The sequence below is a fragment of the Salmo trutta genome, chromosome 12, assembly GCF_901001165.1.
Source record: "Salmo trutta chromosome 12, fSalTru1.1, whole genome shotgun sequence".
Lineage (NCBI taxonomy): Eukaryota > Metazoa > Chordata > Actinopteri > Salmoniformes > Salmonidae > Salmo > Salmo trutta.
The window spans coordinates 78,682,713-78,709,271 of NC_042968.1; the positions used below are offsets into that span (position 1 = coordinate 78,682,713).

Here is a 26,559-nt window from a genome sequence, read left to right on the forward strand (position 1 = left end):
ACAGTATGCATTTGGGCAGGTAGTGTTGTACTGCCAGATGTTGACGCGAGATTCATCATTCCAGAGAACACGTTTCCACTGCTCCAGAGTCCAATGGTGGCGAGCTTTACACAGCCGGCGCTTGGCATTGCGCATGGTGATCTTAGGCTTGTGTGCGGCTGCTCTGCCATGGAAACCCATTTCATTAAGCTCCCGAAAAACTGTTATTTTGCTGACGTTGCTTTGAGAGGCAATTCTGAACTCTGAGTGTTGCAACCGAGGACAGACAATTTTTACACGCTACACACTTCAGGACTCGATGGTCCCGTTCTGTGAGCTTGTGTGGCCTACCACTTCGCGGCTGAGCTGTTGTTGCTCCTAGACGTTTCCACTTCACAATAACAACACCTACAGTTGACCGGGGCAGCTCTAGCAGGGCATACATTTGATGAACTGACTTGTTGGAAAGGTGAAATCCTATGACGGTGCCATGTTGAAAGTCACTGAGCTCTTCAGTACGGGCCATTATACTGGCAATGTTTGTCTATTGAGATTGCATGGCTGTGCTCTCAATTTTATACATCTGTCAGCAACGGGTGTGGCTGAAATAGTTGAATCCCCTAATTTGAAGGGGTGTCCACATACTTTTAAAAAATGGGCCTCACAATGGGCCTCAGGAACTCGTCATAGTATTTTTGTGCATTCAAATGGCCATCGATAAAATGCAATAGTGTTCGTTGTCCGTAGCTTATGCCTGCTCATACCATAACCCCACCTCCGCCATGGGAAACCCTACTATCAAAATGTCATGTCAGGGTAAGCCTACATGAAACAGCCCTTGTTTTAAGTTTCTAAAATCCCCTATGTGCAAAATTAATGGTTGAAAAACTATTGGAACCATTTCCCTGTTTGACCGCTAGGTTTTATGGGTATTATGACACCACCACTGAGGGGCTTTACTGAACCTCAGTGATTCTTGAGCTTGGACACTGCCGTTGGACATCACGCAACGCTGGCAGCTGATGACGATAGAGCTCGCCAGCTTGTAGTCCTAAAACCCGGAAATAAGTTATCTCCGGTTTGTTCAGCCATCCCTATGCGCAAAATTAATGGGGACATAATACGGTTTTGGAATAAACGCCTAAAATATGGTCTGAGGTTAGGAGATATTATGCTTTTTGTTCTATGAGATAGCAGTTAACATGACCTTTATGAATTATGAAGCCTTTGTGATTTGTTGTTATTATTACTTAAATTCTTCAAAATTCACAAAGAACAAAACGTATAAGATCTCCTAAACCTGTGTTTACCTACCACAGACCTTATTTTCGGTCTTTATCCAAAACCACCATTAATTTTCCTCATAGGCTTTGTCCAATGAACCATGGCGGAGTTTTTGCCTACAGAAAGACGCAATTTCTATGTAGTGTCGGAGGCGTAAAAGTGTATCCACAGAGTTTCTAAACCCAGAAGCGCAACATCGTGAAACAGACCGGGCGGCGTTTGGGGTTGGAGAAGTGAAACATTATTCTTTGGTTGTTAATTTTCTCGAATCCTAAAGGCACAACCTAGATTCAAGCCAATATCTTAACCAGTTGAACATGTTATTACTCCAACCTCGTGATAGTGACAAACTGACACGTTTTCATTTTCGTCAAAAACACCTTAATTAAAAAATCTAAAAAATCTGAAGTAGGAACATCCGTGAAAATGGAGAAAACCCCAACAATGAGCCCACTGGAGGACGTTTGTGAATGACCTAGTATGCGCCCCAAAGAGCAAAAGGTTGAGATGTATTTGCTAAATGATTATTATAAGTAGATTTACATTATACAATACGGAAACGTGTAAAATGAACATTTATGAGAGTTTTTTAATTGAACTTCATGAGCTATAACATGAAGTAACGGAAGCGGAAATAGCACAACGGCCGGATAAGGAAGTGATATTGGAATTTGTGAAAACGTACATTGATCTCATACACAACCAGTGAGGTAGCTACCGTCTTCGTGGTTGGAAACGTGCACAACCCGTATACCTTCAGAAACAAGGTAATTTTCAACCTTGATCTTGCTTTATTCAAGAGAAACGATAAAAAAAAGTATGCTATTGTTTTAATGTTGTAAACGTCTACGCTTGATCAAAATCTCAAATTGGTGGCACAGGAGGAGACCGCGGTGCAGGTTAACGTTAGGGAGCTAGTTGGCACACAATCAGTTTTACATGAGTAAACATTTAATAGGCATGTGAGTTTCGACTTAAATTGTGATCCAAACATTTGCGTAGCTAGTTATTTCGGACTTTTCTTTTTAAAATCGCACCCATTTTGTTAGCTAGCTGCCTGGGTTGTTTTGCTTGCTGGTTAGCTAATGTTAGCTAGCTAACTCACGAAGTTGTTCGGCGCGCAGTTTCAGACTTTCAGAAATGTGCACATGCTGACAATTTAGCACACTAGCAATATAGCTGTGCATGCATTTAAGTAGATATTGGCCCTGGGCCCGGTGTTTCCCATAACCATCGTTATTAACGTTGCACTTAAACGCTCGGAATCTAACGCTTGTCTCAGACCACTCGTAGAACAGCTGTCATTAGATTATTTTTTTTGCCTTCCTGCGCCACTTTATGTACAGATCTCCGCTAAACGGCCCAATATTGGATTAAAGGAGCAGGGCCGGTACCAGGCATAAGCTGTCGCTTAAAGGCGTCCTCATGCTTCCCAGTCATAACAGTCGGGTTTAACGGCGGTTGGCATCCAATGTTAATGGTGCATTACCGCCACCAGCTGGAAAGGGTATTGAATATGCAACTAAAAAAACCATTGCGGGAAAGGGGAACAACGACATCATATTAAAACCCATCCCACGTATTCAATCACAGTCCACTCCAAAATACATCCCTATGGCAGTACATTCACCAACAGGATCTTTTGCACAGCCTCAGCTGTGAAATCATGGAGACCCCAAAAACCTCATGCAGCATTCAATGATTACAATTTTCTTATTCTCCGCTTGTGCTGTACAGTTTATGACCATTGCAATAAATAATAAAACTACCTTTTTAACATGTAGTATTTCACTATCCCTCCATTGATGAGAACCCTTCACTGGTCGTGGTGGCTCTACTATCATTGTTTCTTCCGCGTCACTTGTTCATTCCAATCTTTTCACTGCCTCCAGATAAGAAACTCGCTGGACACTCCTTACCCTTGCCGCCTCGTTCTCCTTCACCCTAACAGGGCACTCCAGGAATTCAGGTGCATGTTCACCTTCACAATTGCAGCGTTTCACTTCATCTGGCATACAGTATTCTTCCCTTCTGCACACACTCGACACATGACCAAATCTTCCACAATTATGTTGCTGAAGGGGCTTGTGCACAAAAGCTCTTACAGGGTATCTCATGAATCCTAACATTATATGAGAAGGGAGAGACTCTTCATCAAAGAACATTAGCATGGAAGAGGTTGTCTTTTCTCCATCCACCATACAGGTCAGTTGACGTGCACCAACCACTCAATCAATGTCTTTAGTAATATCCTCTGCCTTGTTTTCTTGTGCCACCCCAAATAGCCCCCTTGATAGGTGCCCAGCTACGAAAAAGCTATGAAAAATCCATACAGGAAGCATTCCACGCCGATATCTTTGAGTCTTAACACTTCTGCTCTGCGGACACACATCAAAAATAAGACGACCACTTGTGACTCTCACCGACTACACTTCAACACATTCCAGATTTCCCAAGTAGCATTGATCCAAAACCACTACTCAAACTAAAAACTAGCCTGGTGGTTTCCAATTTTGCTTCTCGTGTTCATTTTTGTTCTCCATTCTTTTTCACTTTTGGTACTATTAGCTTCACCCGACACACTAGCAGTTTCAAACAAAATCAGTTTGTCTTCTCCACGATCAACGTCTACCAGCCAAAACAGTTCAGAGGAGTTTGTTCATATATTGTGGCATTGTTTTGGACTTCAGTAAGGGATTTTGCACTGTTTGGGCACCTTTCTTGGGGTAAGCTGAAGTCTACACCCCTTCATCAGTGATTGGTCAACAGTAGGGATTCTTAAAAAGTCAGTCATTCAACGAGTTGACTCTTCATTACTTTTTTGAGAAATACTACATCTTAGATGTAAAATTGCATGACAAAGATCCTCTGCAAAAACATCAAAATTAATGACATTTGAGTTAACTTAGATTAATTGTGACTTGAGTTAGTGTATACTGGCTACAGGATCTCAATTAATAAACTGTACTATTGCTGCTTTTCCCCCTTGTTTTTCAAGCAAAGGTTTTATGGGAGTATGCGAGCACACTCATTCAGTTCGGCTGAAACATGCTGACGCCTCAATCTCCACACAATACCCCGTAATGACAAAGCAAAAACAGGTTATTTTTTTGGTGCAAATTTCTTAACTTCATACGGCTCATTGGGACGCTAGCGTCTCACCTCGACAACATCCTGTGAAATTGCAGAGCGTGGAATTCAAATTACAGAAATCGTAATATTAAACATTCATGAAAATACAAGTGTCATACATCATTTAAAAGCTTAACATCTTGTTAATCCAGCCGCGTTGTCAGATTTCAAAAAGGCTTTTTGGCGAATGCACACCATGCGATTATCTGAGGACAGCGCCCCACACAGAAGCATTACATACATACATTTTCCATCCAAGCAGAGGCACCACAAGTCAGAAATAGCGATAAAATAAATCACTTACCTTTGAAGATCTTCATCTGGTTGCAATCACAAGGGTCCCAGCTACATAACAAATGGTCCTTTTGTTCGATAAAGTCCTTCTTTATATCCCCAAAAAGTCTGTTTCATTGGCGCGCTAGACTCAGTAATCCACCGGTTTCCCTCATTCAAAATGCAAACAAATGAATCCCGTAAGTTACCAATAAACTTATTCCAACATATCAAACAACGTTCCTAATCAATCCTCAGGTATCCTAATATGTAAATAAGCGATAAAATTTAAGACAAATAACGGAAGTATTCGCACTCACTGGAATGCGCAACAAACACTACAGCCAAAATGGGAGCCACTTACTAAAACTACAAATTCTAGCTCATTTTTCAAAAAACAAGCGTGAAACTCTTTCTAAAGACTTGACATCTAGTGGAAGCCCTAGGAACTGCAATCTGGGAGGTCTTCCTTTTTATATTCCCATTGACAGCCATAGTACTCAAGGGTGAGCTGAATGTTTTTTTTTTCTGGATGGATTGTCCTCAGGTTTTTGCCTGCCATATCAGTTCTGTTATACTCAGACATTATTTGAACAGTTTTGGAAACTTTTTGTTTTCTATCCAATACTACCAATTATATGCATATCCTAGCTTCTGGGCCTGAGTAACAGGCAGTTTACTTTGGGCACCTCATTCATCCAAACTTCTGAATACTGCCCCCAAGCCTGAAGAAGTTAAATAAAACAACTTTTACATAAGTATTCAGACCCTTTACTCAGCACTTTGAAGCACCTTTGGCAGCAATTACAGCCTTGAGCCTTCTTGGGTATGTATTTGAGTTTCTCCCATTCTTCTCTGCAAAGCCTCTCAAGCTCTGTCAGGTTGGATGGGGAATGTCGCTGCATAGCTATTTTCAGGTCTCTCCAGAGATGTTCAAGTCCGGGCTCTGGCTAGGCCACTCGAGGACATTCAGATACTTGTCCCGAAGCTACTCCTGCATTGTCTTGGCTATGTGCTTAGGGTCATTGTCCTGTTGGAAGGTGAACCTTTGCTACAGTCTGAGGTCCTGAGCACTCTGGAGCAGGTTTTCATCAAGGATCTCTCTCTACTTTGCTCCGTTCATCTTTTACCTGATCCTGACTAGTCGCCCAGTCCCACAGCATGATGCTGTCACGAAAGCTTCAACGTAGGGATGGTGCCAGGTATCCTCCAGATGTGACGGTTGGCATTCAGGCCAAATAATTCAATCTTGGTTTCATCAGACCAGAGAACCTTATTCTTCATGGTCTGAGAGTCCTTTAAGTGCCTTTTGGCACACTCCAAGCGGGCTGTCATGTGCATTTCACTGAGGAGTGGCTTCCGTCTGGCCACTCTACCATAAAGGCCTGATTGGTGGGGTGCTGCAGATGTTGTCCTTCTGGAAGGTTCTATCTCCACAGAGGAACTCTGGAGCTCTGTCAGTGACCATCGGGTTCTTGGGCCTTGGTCAGGTAGGTGACCTTCCCCGATTGATCAGTTTGGCCGGGCGGCCAGCTCAAGGAAGAGTCTTGGCGGTTCTAAATTTCTTCCATTTAAGAAAGGAGGCCACTGTTTTCTTGGGAACTTTGGTACCCTTCCCCAGATCTGTGCCTCGGCACAATCCTGTCTCGGAGCTCTACGGACAATTCCTTCGACCTCATGGCTTGGTTTTTGCTCTGATGTGCACTGTCAACTGTGGGACCTTGTATAGATGTGTGTGTGCCTTTTGCAAATCATGCCCAATCAACTTTACCACAGGTGCCTCAAGTTGTAGAAAAGTCAAGGATGATCAATGGAAACAGGATGCACCTGAGCTCAATTGAGTGTCATAGCAAAGGGTGTAAATACTTAAGGTATTTCCGTTTTTTATTTTTATAAATTAGCAAACATTCCTAAAACTTTTTTTGCTGTGCCATTATGAGTATTGTGTAGATGGAACTCTGTGGATTCAACATGGCGAATGACAACTTCGAGCATCGATTTGACCGAGGAAGGTACTTCTGTACCTCACCATTACGATTCTAGCCATGCATTATATAAATGCCAATTCATGGAGGGAGATTGCAGAGACGCTTGGGTCCGACCCAACCACTAGTCTGAAAAAGTGGGGTAGGGTTCGTGACAAGTTCGTCAAGACAAAGAAAAGAAAGGGCCGCAGTGGAGATTCCGGAAGAAAGGCTTCTCCAGAAATGTTGCTGCTGGCTTGTTTGGCATGTGGAGCATGGGAAGACTGAAAGCAACATGCCGTCTTCACCAAAGAATGAGGTATGTTGTATTTTATATTGTAGTCGACGAAAAGAGTAGCTATGTTGTGCTAACAATAGCTAGCTACTTGGCTGGCTAGTGGCTAGCTAGCTTAGCTGCATACTGTACGTGTGCAGAGAAAGCAAGCCAACCAACTAAACCAAAGACATTTACTACTTTTGATCAAACATTTTGTCATAGAAAGAAAATCATAAGCTTCCCACATTGGTAACACAAGTTAAAGTTAGCAAGTTCCAGCAAGTCAATGTTTCAAATGTTTGAGCAGAGTTGAGTAGCTAGGCCAGGCCTACTCAGCTCAAACTTTTGCAACATATGATCTATTGTAGTCTCTGTTAATGATATGAGGTTAATTGTTCATTTTGGATATGTACTGAATAGCCCTCAACTTTTTTTTTTTCTTTGACAAGGCTCAAACATCAGTGAATGGAGACAGCACCTGGTTTTGTTCTCTGTGCCCAAGCACTACCTCAGTACTGGGGACAGACTGGTCATCGGCCCCTGCACTAAGCTGCAGTGCAGAATTAGAAACCATCTCCATGCAGGACCTGGGAAGCTCTATCCTGGGCTCACCTCCAATACCTGCTCCACTGGCTGGCTCTTCACCGATGCCACAGAGCAGTAGCAGGGGTGAGAAGGGAGAAAAGAGCTGCAGACTGAGCCCTTGACACATCATCTGAGACCAGCCACCTGGACAGCTGATGGAACAGGAGTATTTCCGTCTGTAATAAAGCCCTTTTTGATGGGAAAAACTCATTCTCACTGGCTGTGCCTGGCTCCCAAGTGGGTGGGCCTATGCCCACCCATGGCAACACCCCTGCCCAGACATGTGAAATCTATAGATTAAGGCCTAATGAGTTTAATTGACTGATTTTTGTATGAACAGTAAACCCAGTAAAATCGTTAATTGTTGCGTTAATTTTTGTTCAGTATAGAAAGAAAATACACATTTCCAGGAACCATAAACTAAGTTTAAATGGATTCCAACATTCTATAATCAACATAGCTGGATAAGGGTGCATGAGGTTCTCATGTAGGAGGAAAGCTGCGTCAGGAAAACAAGGACTTGGCGTTGTGGTACCTGACAAAACAGCTGGTGGTAAATTGAGGGTCTTCTGCGGCAGTTTGGACCCAAAAGAACTCTTGAAACACTCCACCATAGCTCTCTAGGCCGTATGCCCCTACATCCACCGTTGTGAACCTGTAGCAGGCATCTTCTGTCTCCGTATCTCGCCTATTCATATGTGTCGCTAGGTACAGAAATCTAGTAGATCCCGGACAAGTCACACAACTTCCATTTTGTCACCAGTCAAGCGTCTGTGTACATTTTTTTTGATTCTCCCACACGTCTTTCTTGTTTGGCCATAGATGGTTATTACCAGCTCTTCGCCCTCTACTGTCCTGGAGTAATATTGACAATTGTTTTTGTTTTTCAAGCAAATGTCTTTTTAGGTAGCATGCGAGTGCACTCGTTCAGTTTGCCTAGCCGCCAGTCGAACTGAAGCATGCTAACGCATTTAGGGCCCCCGGCCGCTATGAGATCCTGCTAGGAACTCTGTCTGGGTCTCAACATTTGGTTGTGCATCACCAGTTTCATGTCAGTCACTGACAGTCACTCAATTATCCATGTCAGCTAACAATTTTTGGTTAGTCAATCCAGCTATCTAAAGTTGTAGTAATCATGGCCAAATACCGACCGGGCACATGCCCAGAGGTCCGGACCTCCAGGGGGCCCCCCCATCTTGATGTTAGTCATTCTCACTATCATATTAATATGTCATGGCAAAATGTATAAAATTGCAGGAAATTAACTTTAATACTGCACAAAAATAAACTCAAACAAATGTTTTGACACGGTGGTGGGGCCCCCCCAACCAAATCTTGCTTAGGGCCCCCAATAGGTTAGAGCCGGCTCTATAAAGGAGCCTAATGTTACGTTAGTCCAAGGGCCTTACATGTTCTGTTTTAAAGTATGGCTCTGGAAGCCACAAACCCCAAATACTCCATCTAAACGTGAATCTATTCACAATTGTGATACGGTTCTAGAAACATAATTACCTCTACTTTCATATCACACAAGTAATTTCACAATTCAAAATACAAACTTACGGTACACTGTTTTAACTGTTGCAGCCGACACTTTTTCAGTGACATGTTTTGTGGCGTCTATCGTTTATACACAGGTGTTTGGAGATGCAGATAGCTAATTAGCACAGGTAGTCTACTCAGTCTTCCGTCTGTTTTCCGTAAACAAGCGCTGTAACATGGAAATATAGCTGTGTGGGAACCCTAATCCTATAAAGGTGTGTATCAATTTAACCATTTTTTGTTTTTATAAAATTATTTCTCACTGATATGAAATAAGGTCCTTACGCTTCCAAAACCGTACCACAAGCGATACGTGTTAATGTTTGACCGAGCATCGCGGGTCTTAACAAAACAGCCCCATACAGAAAACTCATGTTGTCCTATGACTCGTGTGTAACGTAGTGGAACTGACAGTCATGATCAAGGCTACGCTGAACATGTAATTTACATGGTTTATTTTGTATCTCTGACAGCGATAACTTAAAAACAAAGTTGACTACAAACACTAAGTTGCCAATGTCTTTGCAATTGATACAAACAAGCGGCGTATAAAAAGATGTGCCAATTCGGTGCATTGGGTAAGCATTAAAATAAGCCGCTTCAATATTTACAACCGTAGGTGGTAGATAACCCTCTAGGAGCTGATCTGTCGTCAGTATTGTGAAATAATGTTAAGGTAAGATTTGAATGGAGAAGGTTGATCCAAGAGCAGCACTCCCTTTCTTTCGATCCTATCATTATCGACACATGCTCCAACAAAACACTTAGAGATCGTTCTCTCTGGGTGGTGTTATGGGTAACATGGAAAGATTTTGGTTTCAGTTTTTTTAGTTGATAATGTCACTTTGGGGTCATAGGGCACTCCAGTCCCAAATACTGTATGTTCTAAACAAATTGTGACACTACTGTGAATCATTTTTACCTGATGTATCCTGTTGGATACAGCTACACCAAATATGATTAGGTTTCCTGTTTTATGGTTACACCATATTGGTGTCGATAAATTGTGTGCCTCTGCTTCAATGTTTTCAAATCAAAAAGGTGAAATAATAACCAAACATTTTAGTAAATTGCTTCATTTTCTATTCAGTGTCCTGTGTGAAGGTACTTAAGGTGTTCACTGACAGAAAGCAGCCATGTCGTCAACATCCCAGAAACACAAAGAGTTTGTGGCAGAACCCATGGGGGAGAAGCCAGTCAATGCACTTGCTGGCATTGGAGAGGTGCTTGGCAAGAGACTGGAGGAGAAGGGCTTCGACAAGGTGATGCAGAGTTTACTTAACTTTGTTGGAACTTTCATAATGGAACTTTTGTTTTGTGAATTTCTACATTTTAGGCATGTCATAGTAAGTACAGCAAAGTCAAGAAGACAATGCAGTTGTGCAACTTTTACCAAGTGTTTAGGTTAGTGTATTGTCATTCATGTTCTCTTTCACTTTTCCTACTCCATTCTCATTTGCATACATCTACAGGCCTACGTGGTCCTGGGTCAGTTCCTGGTGCTGAAGAAGGATGAGGAGCTATTCCGGGACTGGCTGAAAGACTCATGCGGGGCCAATGTCAAACAGCAGGGTGATTGCTATGGCTGTCTGCGTGAATGGTGCGATTCTTTCCTGTAGAGAAGGTCTAGTTTTTTCCTGTTTTATATAACGATATCCCAAACATCTATTTACTTGTGGTCTCACATTAAATTTCACCTCATATGGGAACACTGCACACAGTTAAGCAAAGTCATACATTGTAACACCTGGTTACTTTATACGAGTCACAATTCAGAGACCTATGGATGCTTAAAAATTAAGACATACCTTGCTGCAGTCATCCATGGGGTGCTTTCACCCAACTGTGTAGATCCGTAATCCTGACCTTTCCTATGATTAATATCTTTGGCCGTACAGAAGCATTGGATGAGTTAATTTGTTTTCCTGCACTTTATATTTCAATTTTGTTCTGTCAAATAACCACTTTTTATAATTACTATCCCTTCATAAGTACAAGCATAAGTTATACCTTTATCTCCAACTCCCTGACAGTTTGCCCCTGCATTTATTTAAATGAACTTGTCGCTAAATTAATTAGTAGCATTTTAAACCATTTGACACCACATGGCTTTTATATCTATAAGATGTTGCACTGTTAATTTTACATCCGAGTTTACAGGAAGCCATTTTAAGATTTACATTTGTAATTGCCCCATGTTATCTTATGTGTTTGTTTTAAGAGATGTTGAAGGAATGCCTTAACGTTGTAATGCAAAAGCAACATTTATCTGCAATGTACCTTGAGTTGTGGAGCAGTGCATGCGGATTAAGAAGCTAGCTACTACAAATCACCTCATTTTCAATCTTCACACAAATGAAAGCCTGACGTAAAACCACAGTAAGTAGCACTGTTTCAGGAATTAATTTATGAGCATACTTGTGTTGCTCTCTGTTTAATCGTTGAAGGATGGTTTTACTGAAACACTGGTTCATGTTTTTGCATATTGACTGTGAAAGCATGTTTTTATATTTTTCTTTTGAAAGAAACAACTGCAAGATCTGGACAATTATGACTTTGTTTTGTTTTTTGAAAAAAAACAATAAAATTACATGCAAAAATATTTTGGGTGACAGGAGTATTTAATTTTGTCTTTGATTCCCAAGTCCCCTTTTATTCAAAGCTCTTAATTTGCTTTGGTAAGAAATATTGACAGTAAAGGTTTAAGGAACACTGATCTAAAAATAGTAATAACATTTCTGAACTTGATCAGATAAGCAACCAAAAAAACTGGTCTCAAAGAATACCATACAAATCGCTGTTATGTATTTATTAAATGTACTGCTTATTTTTGTTAGTCATATAGCCTTAGACATCCACTTGACAAATTAAAGCACATATTTATCAAAACAACATTGATCATTGTTATTGGAAACCCGTCATTATAGACCGCTGATCTTGTTAAGGCGGCTGACCACCTCTTGTACATACAGCGCCAGTGGAATTATTTGGGTTAGTGTGTATTGACTTGTCCTCTTACTGTCCTACTGGTCCACAGTGGCGCCTACACCTCACACACATTTCTGCAACAGCTTAAAGTGACATACAGGACTTTCAACACATCACACACAATTATTATCATTTTTTTTTTAACAAACTCAGATTAGGCAATAACTAGTGTGTATTAAAAGTTCCAAATAATTACAATTCATGTGTAGTTGTCACCCATCTATTTGAAAAATGAGCTAGGACTATGAGCTGTTTTTACATATTGTATGTATATCCACTTTTATGTTGTGCTACAGTTCATGATTCTATAAGCTTCGATGTGTTTTAGGTATGTATACGCATAACTCCAAATATATTTTAATGGTTGTTTATGTAGATCTACTTTAAATGTACATTTTGGTTGAATTTTTAGTCTTGATTTTACTTAGGAGAATATGTACATCTGCAGCCTTTCATAAGATAAAGCAGGCTACATGAATAAGTTATATTTAGCTTTGTGTATGTGGTGAATGCAAGTACATACACTGAGTATACAAAACATTAAGAACACCTGCTCTTTCCATGACAGACTGACCAGGTGAAAGCTATGATCCATTGTTGATGTCACTTGTTAAATCCACTTCAATCAGTGTGTAGATGAAGGGGATGAGACCGGTTAAAGAGAGAATTGAGACATAAATTGTGTATGTATGCCATTTAGAAGGTGAAAGGGCAAGACAAAAAGTGCCTTTGAACTGGATATGGTAGTAGGTGCCATGCACACCAGTTTGTGTCAAGAACTGCAATGCTGTTGGGTTTTTCACGCTCAACAGTTTCCCATGTGTATCAAGGGTGGTCCACCATCCGAAGGACATCTAACCAACTTGACACAACTCTGGAAAGCATTGTAGTCAACATGGGCCAGCATTTGTGGAGAATGCTTTCGACACCTTGTAGAGTCCATGCCCTGACGAATTAAGGCTGTTCTGAGTGCAGGGGGCGGGTGCGTGCAACTCAATATTAGGAAGATGTTCCTAATGTTTGGTATACTCAGTGTATGTTATGTTCTGTCTGGACAGTGTTTTTCCCAACCATCCTGTGGTTTGTCTCAAAGGAGTGCACAGAAGAACTTCTTCTCCCTGAATGGGTTCTCTGAGGTGGGCACAGGGGTGATGAGGGGGTCCTCAATGGCGTGGGCATCACAGTATGCCATCAGGTCTGCAGCCGCTTTTGATACCTGAGGATGGCAAGTAGTGGGAATCAAGACTGGAAATGAGGGTGTGGGTATTTAGTGGAGACTTACCAAGGCACGTGCAATGTTTCAATGGACATGATGCCTCGGGCAAGGCTTACCTTGATCCTGCAGAAACTGGCTTCAATCTTCAATTGCTCCACCAGCTTCCTGGCTTGGCCGACACTCATGGTGCTGTTCACTGGGGTGTCTCCTTTCATCCTGTCAAGAGAGCCAATGAAACATATGGCGCATGAGTCACACTAACACATTCAATAATTTTGTTTTAGAAAAAAAGACACCTAACACTGACAGCTGGAAAGGCAGATGTACGACATGACATTAAACAATTTCACTATTTATTCTAGGTAACTTACATTTGTATGGATTCTTATTAATGAAAATATACACTGAGTATATAAACATTAAGAACACCTGCTCTTTACATGACATAGACTGACCAGGTGAATCCAGGTGAAAGCTACAGTATGATCCCTTATTGATGTTACTTGTTGAATCCACTTCAATCAGTGTAGATGAACGGGACAAGACATGTTAAAGAAGGATTTTTAAGCCTTGAGACAATTGCGACATAGATTGTGTATGTGTGACATTCAGAGGATGAATGGGCACGAGACAAAATCTAAGTGCATTTCAATGAGGTATGGTAGTGAATGCCAGATGCACCAGTTTGTGTAAAGAACTGCAACGCTGCTGAGTTTTTCATGTTCAACAGTTTCCTGTGTGTATCAAGAATGGTCCACCACTCAAAGGTAATCCAGCCAACTTGGCACAACTCTGGAAAGCATTGGAGTCAACATGGGTCCAACAACTCAATATTAGGAAGGTGTTCCTAATGTTTGGTATACTCAGTGTACATTTTTATGAATCACTGACTGCATCCAATTCCACTCCCTCCTAAATTTGACACACTTATTTTTTTTAGCTCATTCACTTCAATCTTCCTCTGCTCTCCTCCTTCCCCTCCACTGTCTGTCTCTATCTCTAGGGACCAATGGTGTAATTTACTACTCACTTGTTAAAAGCTCTCTGCCCAAGAAAAACTATATCTCACCTTGATATAAAAACATCTTTAAGCTATAGGACCATTTATACTGTATACATTGATTATATGGACAATTTATTTGCCTTCTTACGGATAGTCAGCTTGTTAGTTAAAATGTTTTTATGCACTGGCTAGAAGAGAAGTACAATACACTTATGTCCAGAGGCCAGGTATGATTTTCTCTACCATACCATGCCACTCTAACTGTATTCTATGAATAACATAAAAGTGGTTACATTCTAATAAATTCCATCATCAGTATGCCTCTTATGTGTTCAAGCAGACCGCATTATGATCTTCAATGGCAGACAAACCTCTAGAGCTTGTAGAAGGTACAGGAAAAAAACTTGCTGAAAACTAATAGTTTTAGGTCAGGCTAATAGGACGATAAAGACACATTTTGTAAATCTATTGGATATGGTCAGCTTTTTATGGGACCTCGTTTGATGGGAGAACTATTTGAATGGCTGAAGCAACCAAAAAACTGTGACAAATGCACAGATATACACTTGCCTCAGCACACACAGATACACCCGATGTGTGTGAATATCATCACATCACAACATCAAATATGCAAGGGATATAAAGCAAACCACTGCCTGCTTAATACAAATCAAGTTGAAGTGACAGCATACAGAGAAGGTTCAATAGAAAATAAATAATGAATGGACAAGAAGTGTGAGGAGAAATGGATAACCGGAGAAAGAGAGAGAAGCAACAAGACCAGTCCATATAGGAGTCTATTTCTACCATTCTGGTCCTCTCTCTCCCCTCTTAATATTCCTTTCCTTCATCAGCTCCTTCTCATCTTCTCCCTTACCCTTGTTGTATTCCTCTTCAGGTGCTTTCTCTCCCTCCTCTTCTCTCCCTCTCGCTCTCTCACCCTCTATCTGCCTGTATTTGTGATTTTAGTGTAGCTGAACCCCACCCCTCATAGACAGTGTATGCTACACTGTTCTGTACAGTCCAGTGCACTGCAATTCTGCTACAATGAACATCAGACTCCTGGTACATGCATAAGAACCCCCTCTGCAGTGAGTGGAACCTTCCAGTCAAAGGGAGGAAGGCTCCATTGGAATCGTTTTTCTTCTGCGAGCTGGATCATACCATCTTTACATGAAAATAGAGGGTAATTAGGCAGATATGGAATCTCACAAAATAATTCATTGTCATAAGAAAATATGAGCATGCAGTTTTATGTTTTGTGTCCAAAGGCCAGATACACTATTCACTATCTTTGATATGCACTGTTGAAATTTAAATTATGTTTGTTATTTGCATCAGTTACCCCCCTCCCTTTCTCCTCTGTTGCCATGGGAACTGCTGCAGTCTCTAGCTCCTTGTCTTTTACATTCTGTCATCATACTGCCCTCAATGGTTTCTCCCACCTTGGCAAGATACAGTATCTTTGTAGTCCCCCCAACCATTGCTGCCCATCACTTGCCCCCTCTCGTCTCCACTCTCTCTCCCTTCCCCCATCATGCCCTCTAATGTTACAGTCTCTCGCTCTCTTCTCTCTCTCCAGACATCTTGATTAAACTGGAGAGAATAGAATAAGTGAAAAAAGACAATGACATGATAATGACATGGATAAAATCTCTTATCGTAATGGGTATTATGAACAACTTAATAATCATTTATTTCCACAATAGGAAGCTTTGAGATTGTAGCATAGGCTATGGTTTTGAACACATAATTTTCCCTTTTCTAATCTATGCTATCTATCTTATTTGAAATGTCTACACCAATCCCCATAGATAAAACCTTTCATGGTTACAGATGGAGGTTTGACATCATGTTCTCAACGTCAACCTCTATGCGCACCCTTTACTTATGAACGCGTTGCTTTGCTCTTGAAGTTTGTCCTGTTGTCCGTATCGTAGATGCAGTTTTTCGTATAGTTTTTTCTTTTAGGAAGTAGCTAGATAGCTGGAGTAACTATAATTGTGTATGTCCATAAATATTGGAAGACTTTTCAATTTTAATGATCACAATTACGTGCATGTTAATTGTTAATGTATAGTGCTGAAGATTTACTATAGACGAAAAGGTGAGTATGAGGAGTGTTGCAATTTTGAATGCATTCTAGCCAAGCACTTGCACCACTTGTCTTGGGCGAGTTAGCCAGTTGTTAGCATGTAGCTAGCTAGTCAGCTAACGTTAGCGTGCTACCTTTGCAGGTGTTTTACTATAAAGGTAGTTATGTCAACTGAATCTCAGCTAAAATTACATTCTGTTGAAATATATGTGTAACTAGCAATGGCATTCATCGTAATTTTGAAATGTTCTTGTCATCCTCAATGTTTTAGCTAGCTAGCAGCAGATGAGCTTTCTATTAACGTTATTATAAAGGTAAATTGGCTCTGGCCATTAGCATAGCTAACTAACGTAAGGAGTCTGTACAGTTTTTTTTTTTGTCATTTATAGATTAAGTCCTTGAAGCTTTTACAGATTACTCTGACATACGTATCTCTAATTGTTCTCTTACGTTTGTTGGCAGTAAAGAAAAAACTCGTATAACTCATTGTTTGAGACACTAGAAATAGTTTCTTGTGCGTGATGTAGATTTGAATGGTGCCTTTGTATTCAGTATTCATCTGCATTAGTCTCAATGCTTTTCTCTTCTATTTTACAGCTTGCTACAGAAATATTAAAAGCCCAGTCAACAGCTCATTATCAGATATGACTTGCAGTAGACAAAGAAAACGTTAATTAGCTAAGTAATTAATGTCATATTAAGGGGATGTGACAAATATATATATATATATATTATTCCACAAGGGGTTTTCTTCAGGATGAGCAGGCCAATGTTGGAATTGTTAAGTGGGCTTCCTCCAATTAACAGGGAGGCATAGCCCTCAAAAGAAAAGCACATTTTTTCCAAGGAAGCAGAGATAGAGGGGCATTTGGCAGGAGCCACAGGAATAGGGCAGTGAGATTTCAGGGAGTGGTGTGGAACTTCAGGACCAGAGTCAGTGCTGGGTCAGTCACCATGGGTGGTGTAACGGGACCAGTTTTCCTGTGGCTGCAGGATGTGTTAGGGGTAACTCTCCTCAGAGCCCGCAGGACTCTACTGCAGGCTGCCATCCTCTCCTGCGTTCTAGTGCTGCTGGTCTGGGTGGCCATCTTCCTCTATGGCAGCTTCTACTACTCCTATATGCCCACCGTCAGCTTTTCTACACCAGTGCACTACCACTACAGGTACCGAGAGACATCATTGAAAGTTTGTTTTATGCCTTTTTGTCTTCAAACTGAAGTTAAATCCACTCTTTACTCGCCTTTCACTCACATTTTGAATGGTTTATTTAAAAAAATTATATATAATTGCTTTTGCATGAGCATTTAGCTACACTTAACAAAATACTCATATGCTGTTGCACCTGATTTTTGTTTTGAGCTATTAGTACCATGACAAGGTAAAAAGTGGAGGCCCATAACATGTCACACTCTGTTTGTTCTAGTACCGATTGTGATGCCTCCAATTCAGTCCTCTGCTCTTTCCCCATGGCTAACATCTCGCTGCTAAAGAATGGCAAAGACCAGGTATGCTCTTCACATATTAACCATTCTTTTCCTCACCCCCTCTATCCTGAGCTAGATGCTAATATAATTTCAATATGCAAAGAAATGATCGCTGTAGGCAGGTATGCTCACTGTCTCTCTTACAGTATTCTACCCCTCATTGTCTTTCCTAGGTTATGATTTATGGTCAGCCATATCGAATCTCTTTAGAGTTGGAAATGCCTGAGTCGCCAGTCAACGAACATCTTGGCATGTTCATGATTAAGATGTCTTGCTACACAAAGGACGGCCAGACAGTTGCAGCTGTGGCGCGCTCTGTGAGTGATAAAGTGCTGTGTTGATTCTGTTTGGCCTCCTACTACACCAATTTCTCTTCTGAGCCTCTCCAAACATTTCAGTGCCAGTTTGTGCCATGTGGCACATAACTGGATTCTCGACATAGCTCACTGTAATATATCTACTGCTGTGCATACCATTCTTAGTATATCGTTTTGGTACATATACGCATAGATTGCATTTGGATTACTGATAGTGTTATTTGGGTTGTTAACTGGATTCGTTCTGATGTTTAAGATTTCTTGTTTCTAGTTTTTGATTATTATTTGTGTACGTGTTTGACATTTTGGCTGCACTGTTAGGAGCTAGTAACACAAGCATTTCCCTGCACCCGCTATTACGTCTGCTAAACTGTGTACACGACCAAAACACTTTGATTTTATTCCTTGAGTTTCCTCCAACATAACATTTCCTTTATTACTTCACAATGTTGGAATTAAACATGGAAATTTTTGTTATTTGATGATTGTGTGGCCCTCTGACGGTGACTGATTTATTTTCTCTACCAGGCTATGCTGCACTACCGATCTGGTCTCCTCCAGACATTGAATACTCTACTGTTCTCTCCTCTCCTGCTGACTGGGATGACGGAGCAGAAGCAGCTCATTGAGGTTGAGCTCTTCTCAGACTACAAGGCCAATTCTGTAAGTGCTATTTGTGGTTGCCTGTACTTATCAAATCCATTTTCCTCTCCCACAGAGCTTGCACTTAGTTCCTGTCACGCTCTCTGCACTGGGCCTGCTCAATGAGTCAGATTGTCGTGATCTTGTGATCATCATTTGCATGTTATCTGAATCATTTCATTTTTATCTGATGTAATTCGATTTACCAAGCATACTTCCCTTTCAGCAGCAGTTGATGTTCATGTGCTTTCAATTAAACGTACTTGGACAGAACTAATTTATTTAGAAGCAGTCCAAACAAATACAACCTGAGTAAAATGTCCTCTTTCAAAGTGAGAGTGAGTTTTAATAATCTCGCAAGCCAGACCACCTAGTCTTGCATTTGTTCAGTTCTGAAAGACTGGCCAAGTCAGACTAGTCTTTTTTAGGTAATAAGGTCCAAATATGTTTCTCTCACTACAGTATCAACCCACTGTTGGTGCGGTCATTGAGATCCAGTCTCGGCGGGTGCAAATCTATTCAGCTCAGCTCAGGATCCATGCTTTCTTCACTGGTATCAGGTATAGACCTCCTCCCGATCGTATCAATTATTTCAGTTTCAAATCCAGATTATTTGATGCCAATAAGCCGAATACATAGAATGCCATTCGTTTTCTGACTGTTGTGTATTCCATTCTTTTGTTTTCAACCTATTCTCCATCCATCCTTCTCTTTCTCCTTTCTCTGAACCCTTTGTCTTAATAGATACCTCCTGTACAATTTCCCATTGACGTCTGCAGTGATTGGCGTGGCCAGCAACTTTGCCTTCCTCAGTGTCATTGTGCTCTTCGGATACCTACAGTTTATATGGGGGGGACTTTGGCCTCCTGAGCAGGTCAGGGTAAGATGCTGTCTCATTTTCTCCACTGTAATAGGTTGTTCCCCATCCATACAGTACATCTAATATTACATAAAAATATCTGCTTGGAACTGATCCTCAAAACTTAAACTGTGTTTTGTTTGGTTAATCATGTCCGTAGGTTATGATGGGAGACACGACTCGCCTGCAGCGTAGAAGAGAAGAGGCTCGGAAGCGCATGTCCTTCTCACAGAGTGAGTTAGTTCTACTCTACAACACGCATCAAACCCATTGTGTAAAACAGACATAACATGGTTCATCTGAATGTGTTTTAGCTCAAATGCCTCAGAAAGATAATGATCGTGTGGCTGAGCAGTTGGAAGAACCTAGACAACAAGCATCAGAAATAAAGAAAGGTGAGGGTATTAGGGTCTTTCTATAAATAATGGGGCCAATGTATGACATTGGGATCGAATTTTCACAATGGTTTGAAACTAAAATAAAAAGGATTTTCATGCAGTTCCACATGTGCTTAGAGGAATAAAAGTGAATATATGGAAATTGGCCCATAACTCCACATACAACAACATAGATATTTAATTTATTATTACATTCTAAAATATGTGAGAATAATGTGGACATTGCCTGACTAAATAGATTGAATGCATGGCGATTTCTTTGGAGCCTATGTGGCTGACGCAGCCACGGGAAGTAGTTTGGGGGTGAGGGGGTTTGCCCAACGCTGCAGACAGCTATATTAGTCCGCTAATACAGGACTATTAAAGGCCCAGCACTACTTTTGTGGAAAAAATATTTTTTTCTAAAATATATAGAGATATTTATTTTTCCAATTTTCTCAGGGGATGCTACTTTCTGCAGCTATGCGCAGCCACACATTATAAATCCATGAATGGCGGTAGCATTAATCTCACCATTTGAATCTCACCACCGCTGTTTTATAATGAGCAAGTGAACAAAAACAAGGTTCCCTTTTTAATGGAAAGATTTGTATGGAAAGCCAACATTAGATGTTGTCGTCCTCATAAAATCCGCAAGTGGTTTTATCGCAACAAGAGTAGCGCAGCACCCTTCAATTGAAATGGCGGGAAACAAATGAAAGTGGTCACATCTCTCACAAAAACTGATCAAAAATGAAATTGCGGATAATTATAAGGGAGCAGGAGAAATTATAAATTGGCTACAGTAATTACAAGGACTTTTCAAGCACCAAATTGAGGAAATGTCTGATTCTCAAGGTAGGCCTTTACCAGTACTTGAATCTCTGAGCTCTAAATTCTAGTAAGCTACTTCAAGCCCCTTTTATTGTTTAACATTGCAGGTGTAACATGGAAAACAAAATGTACTTGTCATGTTATTTTATTACCAGATCATGTTGTGAATAAGTCCACTAGCCTATGTCATTTGTTTTCATTATATCCAGAATAAATAATAGGAATAGCGTTGGGTGTTGCTCAATTGTCTATCCTATACAGTTGACCACAGTAGACTCGGTGTCCAATACATACTGTATGAAAACATGAACTCATTATCTTGATGCTTTTTCTGTTAAATCTAATGAGACCCTGCTGTAAATCAAGCAGACCACAACAGATGATCAACATCAATTCGCTAGGGATATTAAATCCAAAGTGGGTCCAGGCACAACTGTCTTCACCGGCATAATGCACGAGACACCAAAATATTCTGGACATTCCTTGCGAACACCTTTTTTCCAGCACTTGGGCTGTTGTTGTGTCACATGCGCTATCACATCAGCCGTTCATCACTTGACTGTCATTTGAAAAATTCCTTCCTGGATCAGATGATGATGTGTGAAAATGTAATGGTATAACTAATCAGCTGGACACCAAATATGCATCCAACAAGTATTGTGCATAATTATTGAAGAACCACGTTAATGACAGTATCTATTTAGAAGCAATCGATTTTGCAATCGCATACATCATTTTGGATTTGTGTGTTCATGAAAACTGTTTTCACCCCGTAACATAAGGAGACGAAACGTTACATAGTTACAATGCATTTCTGATATCTCTTTACAAAAACTGTCCAGCTAGATCCAGGATTCTTACAGGGTTCAAGTTCAATGTCTAATTTAACTGATTAAGTTATCTTTTATGTCACACGATTTTGGACAAATCCGTCAAGACACCAACAATGATAATGTGTATTAAATGTTAAGTTTTAAATCAATTTGTGATTTTTATTGAATATAGTTATGATCCCCCTTATATCTTAATGTAATGACATGAAGATAAAAATGGCAGGCTATTATCAATGACTTATCAACAGCTGTAAAAAGTTGTCCAGTGTAGGAAACTGGTACCCTAGTTTATAGAAAGATCCATGAGAATGTGTGAATTAGTGTATACACAAGATATACACAACAGTATATTAAATCAACTGATCTTGATTTAATTTATACTGACTCGTATCAGTGTGTTAGATTACTAGTTTGGACACACTTTGGGGCTGCAGGTAGCCTAGTGGTTAGAGCGTAGGACTAGTAACCAAAAGGTTGCAAGATCGAATCCCCGAGCTGACAAGGTAAAAAAATCTGTCGTTCTACCCCTGAACAAGGCAGTTAACCCACTGTTCCTTGGCTGTCATTGAAAATAAGAATTTGTTCTTAACTGACTTGTCTAGTTAAATAAAGGTAAGATTTAAAAAAAACACTGTGTTGTTCTGGATTTGTAGGCCTACTTGAAGAGTAGTTGTGGATTATGATGACAGGTTATTTTTATGAATTTTACCATACTGTTTTTTGTTCAGCATAGTTGCTGTTTACATTATATTCTTGCATTATGTCTCTACTACAGTTGTAACGGCTGTTTGTTTTTGTAGTGGAGCTGGAAACACCAGATGTGATTGGTTCCCTGAACGAGCCCTCTGGTTTGCCAGAGAATCGAACAGGTAAGACTATTTCAGACGAAGATTGTTGACGCTCTGTCTTTTTCCTTAACTACTTGAGTCATTTGTAATAACCTTTCACTGTTATAATAATTTCTTTAGTCTAACTCAACCTGTCTCTTAATCTGCCTCCCTGTGTTAGCTCTAGGGTCGTCATCAGATGTGCCCCCGGAGGCTCCTCAGATTAACGAGACCGATGCAAGTCAGGAGGAGCCTGCTGATCCGGAGGATAGAGGTGCAGAAGTGGTCCTGTTGGAGGAACCCCAGGTACCTCAGCCAGGGGAATATACGCTGCGTCAGAGACAGGGACCCTGGATGAGTCTCTGAACCATGGATCATCACTCAGACATTCAAACGCTCACAGGTCCCTCAATGTGCCTTTCACCGACAGGCAAAGAGAGAGAGATTGATGTATGGATTGAAGCAGAAAGATTGACAGACTGACTCCCACAAACACCATGCACAAATATTCCCTATAGCCTATCATTTTACTTAGCATGTAATTTAATAATAATCATATAATATAATAATATATGGCATTTAGTAGAGGCTTTTATCTAAAGTGACTTTGGAACGTGGCATGATAGCTATGCTCTTTGATTTTTCAAAGATCAACCAGTGTCAAGGTTATAAGCCTCCTTTAGTTAGGCAAATATTTGTAGGATTAAGCTCAATCCTGACTCTTGCATGTCCTTCAGAGCAATGGAAATAATCACTCCGGTCTTTAAGCACTTATTTAATTCCCTAGCCTGCAGCATTGTAGCAGAGACTGTTGTTCAGCCTTTTTGTTTTACGAATGAGTCTTTAAGGAATGTGAGCAGGTACACAAGCATAGTTGAGAATGACTTTTGTGCCTGTGATTGAAGCCTACGGTTACCATAAGAATCAGAGTGCCCTGAGCTGCTGAATGATGACCCTGCAGATTACACTGTTACACATTTAAAGTTTCTCCACAGTTATTCGTCTTAAACGCAAGGAACATGCATTTTGTTTACGCTTCTGTAGAAGGTTATTGTATGATTTTCCTTGAGGAAATATGCCTTTTAGAGCTATTACAGGGACCACCACATGTTGAATTTAATTTAATTTAATTGGGCCGAAACATATATATAGCAAGATGTACATTCTATTCCCAAAGGATAGCACTTAAAAGTATTTATTAAAGCACTTGTTTCCAAAGTGGTCCTTAATGTTACTTTGTTTTTAAATTAAGATGTATTTTTTCTGTTTTAGATAACTAAATGTTTCAAGGAGCAATGAAGGATATGTTAAGTTACAATTGGAAGAGTTTTGTTGAAAAGTACTCATATGAAAAAAGTGTTGTAGAAAATAAATTAGATATGGTCTGTGATATGGTCAAATGTCATTTGTGAGGTTCATTCAAATGTGAATGAGGGCAATGAATGGAAGGGGATTTGACTTAAGTATGATTCAAATGTTATTTGAGAAGATCATGATAATTGTATCAGTATATTTGAGAAGATCATGATAATTGTATCAGTATATGAATGATCAGATATAATTAAGTCAATTCATACAAATTTCAAACTGAAAAAGATTTTTGACGCAACTGATGAATGCTCTGGTTGTTCACAACTTTTAGTTTTATTGACTTTGATATCAAATCAGTCAGTTTTGTTTGGGTCATTACAGTGCATGTGCATTATGTTTTTCTTTACCTGCAATTGTGTACATGCAACGACTGTCAAGCAATGATTGTTTTTATGTTATTTAAGCTTTACTGCCAGAGTTAAAAAAAATGCTGTGCACAAAATATGAATACATTCAATATTTTGTTGGTAATCAGGTAAAAGGTTGTATGCAGATGATAACATCTGAGGTTATTTTCCGGTGAAGTGGTTCTTTAAGAGTTAGTAGTGTCCTAGCAGTAGGTAGTCAGTTTTTCACACTGAACTATAACAATACAGTGACCGTGCTCTGTAACGTCCTGGCTTTTAAAATGTGTTTATGACAGGGTTTTCTTTGTGCCCAGTTCACACCAATGTTGGAATAAGCAGCCTCTGACTTACAGTATCACAACAGCCCTATTCTACACTGAACGAAAATATAGACGTAACATGTGTTGGTCCAATGTTTCATAAGCTGAAATAAAAGATCCCAGAAATGTTTCATATGCATAAAAATCTTATTTCTCTAAAATGTTGTGTAGAAATTTGTTTACATCTGTGTTATTGAGCATTTCTCTGTTGCCAAGATAATGCATCCACCTGAGAGGTGTGGCATATCAAGAAGCTGATTAAACAGCATAATCATTTCACAGGTGAACCTTGGGCTGGGGTCAATAAAACACCACCCTAAAATGTGCAGTTTTGTCACACAACACAATGCCACAGATGTCTCAAGTTTTGAAGGAGTATGCAATTGGCATGCTGACTGCAGGAATGTCCACCAGAGATATTGCCAGATAATTTAATGTTAATTTCTCTACCCTGAGCTGCCGTTTTAGAGAATTTGGCAGTATGTCTAACTGGCCTCACAACCGCAGACCACATGTATTGCGTCGTGTGGGGGAGCGTTTTGCTGATGTCAACGTTGTGAACAGAGCGCTCCATGGTAGTGATGGGGTTATGGTATGGGCAGGTATATGCTACGGACAACAAAAACAATTGCATTTTATTGATGGCAATTTGAATGCACAGAAATAATGTGACCAGATCCTGAGGCCCATTTTTGGTAAGGTATCTTTGACCAACAGATGCATATCTGTATTCCCAGTCATGTGGGCCTAATGAATTTATTTCAATTGACTGATTTCCTCATATGAACTGTAACTCAGTAAAATCTTAGAAATTGTTGTATGTTGCGTTTATATTTTTGTTAAGTATATTTCATGTGGAAAGTTTTGTTTCTCGGCGTACACATCACGGACAAACTGAAATGGTCCACCCACACAGACAGCGCAACAGCGCTTCTTCAACCTCAGGAGGCTGAATAAATTTGGCTTGTCACCTAAAACCCTCACAAACGTTTACAGATGCACAATTGAGAACATCCTGTTGGGCTGTATCATGGCCCTCAACCGCAAGGCTCTCCAGAGGGTGGTGCGGTCTGCACAACGCATCACCGGGGGCAAACTACCTGCCCTCCAGGACACCTACAGCACCCGATGTCACAGGAAGGCCAAAAAGATCATCAAGGACAACAGCCACCTGAGCTACTGCCTGTTCACCCCGCTACCATCCAGAAGGCGAGGTCAGTACAGGTGCATCAAAGCTGGGACCCGAAAGACTGAAAAACAGCTTCTATCTCAAGGCCATCAGACTGTTATACAGCCATCCCCAACTCAGAGAGGCAGCTGCCTACATACAGACTCAAATCATTGGCCACTTTAATAAATGGATCACTAGTAACTTTAAATAATGACACTTTAATAATGTTTACATATCTTACATTACTCATCTCGTATGTATATACTGTATTTTATACCATCTATTGCATCTTCCCTATGCCGCTCGGTCATTGCTCATGCATATATTTATATGTACATATTGTTATTTAGATTTGTGTGTATTAGGTAGTTGTTGTGGAATTGTTAGATTACTTGTTAGATATTACTGCACTGTCAGAACTAGAAGCACAAGCATTTCGCTACACTCACATTAACATCTGCTAACCATGTGTATGTGACCAATAACATTTGATTTGATGTAACCTATCGATTGGTCATAATGTAAAACTGTTGACTACTCTTTTCAAAAAATGTTTGGCTTTACGATGAACGATGGAGTTGTCAAGAGCACAAACAGATCTGGGACCAGGGTCCGTACTTACAAAGCGTCTCAGAGTAGGGGTGCTGATCTAGGACCAGGTACCCCTTGTCAATTCACTATATTCTAAAATGCCAAACTGATCCTAGGTCAGCATTCATACTCTGGGATGCTTTATTTCAGGTTGATTTGTTGGCCTACTGTGGAACAAATTATTTATTTTTTACTTCACACTGTGAGATCCAACATTAGAGGACCACACACAAACAAATAATACATAC

At 40.3% G+C, this 26,559-nt stretch overlaps 3 protein-coding genes across 8 annotated transcripts; 2 read left to right on the top strand and 1 right to left on the bottom strand.

The window, feature by feature from the left end:
- The first annotated feature begins 1,916 nt into the window (after nucleotides 1–1,916).
- On the top strand, nucleotides 1,917–11,638 carry LOC115204271 (barrier-to-autointegration factor). 2 transcript variants are annotated; one of them, XM_029769714.1, is made up of 3 exons: nucleotides 1,917–2,030; nucleotides 10,127–10,298; nucleotides 10,509–11,638. In XM_029769714.1, exons 2-3 carry the CDS (start codon nucleotides 10,173–10,175, stop codon nucleotides 10,653–10,655), a joined length of 273 nt encoding a protein of 90 aa, XP_029625574.1. In that variant the 5' UTR covers nucleotides 1,917–2,030; nucleotides 10,127–10,172; the 3' UTR covers nucleotides 10,656–11,638. The 2 variants fall into 2 exon arrangements, with proteins under 2 accessions (XP_029625574.1, XP_029625575.1); XM_029769715.1 differs by lacking the exon at nucleotides 1,917–2,030 and adding an exon at nucleotides 7,811–9,251.
- A 192-nt stretch (nucleotides 11,639–11,830) lies between these two features.
- Nucleotides 11,831–15,323, bottom strand: LOC115204272 (guanine nucleotide-binding protein G(I)/G(S)/G(O) subunit gamma-3). The gene is made up of 3 exons (XM_029769716.1): nucleotides 15,121–15,323; nucleotides 13,357–13,456; nucleotides 11,831–13,240 (listed from the first exon to the last, which is right to left on the bottom strand). Exons 2-3 carry the CDS (start codon nucleotides 13,453–13,455, stop codon nucleotides 13,112–13,114), a joined length of 228 nt encoding a protein of 75 aa, XP_029625576.1. The 5' UTR covers nucleotide 13,456; nucleotides 15,121–15,323; the 3' UTR covers nucleotides 11,831–13,111.
- An 866-nt stretch (nucleotides 15,324–16,189) lies between these two features.
- LOC115204273 (seipin) lies at nucleotides 16,190–24,683 on the top strand. 5 transcript variants are annotated; one of them, XM_029769719.1, is made up of 11 exons: nucleotides 16,191–16,350; nucleotides 16,936–17,501; nucleotides 17,762–17,843; nucleotides 17,996–18,139; nucleotides 18,668–18,802; nucleotides 19,244–19,341; nucleotides 19,526–19,655; nucleotides 19,801–19,873; nucleotides 19,955–20,035; nucleotides 22,485–22,553; nucleotides 22,693–24,683. In XM_029769719.1, exons 2-11 carry the CDS (start codon nucleotides 17,293–17,295, stop codon nucleotides 22,875–22,877), a joined length of 1,206 nt encoding a protein of 401 aa, XP_029625579.1. In that variant the 5' UTR covers nucleotides 16,191–16,350; nucleotides 16,936–17,292; the 3' UTR covers nucleotides 22,878–24,683. The 5 variants fall into 5 exon arrangements, with proteins under 5 accessions (XP_029625581.1, XP_029625579.1, XP_029625580.1 ...); XM_029769717.1 differs by having other exon boundaries at nucleotides 16,192–16,350; nucleotides 19,526–19,661; XM_029769721.1 differs by lacking the exon at nucleotides 19,955–20,035 and having other exon boundaries at nucleotides 16,190–16,350.
- Nucleotides 24,684–26,559: the final 1,876 nt, after the last annotated feature.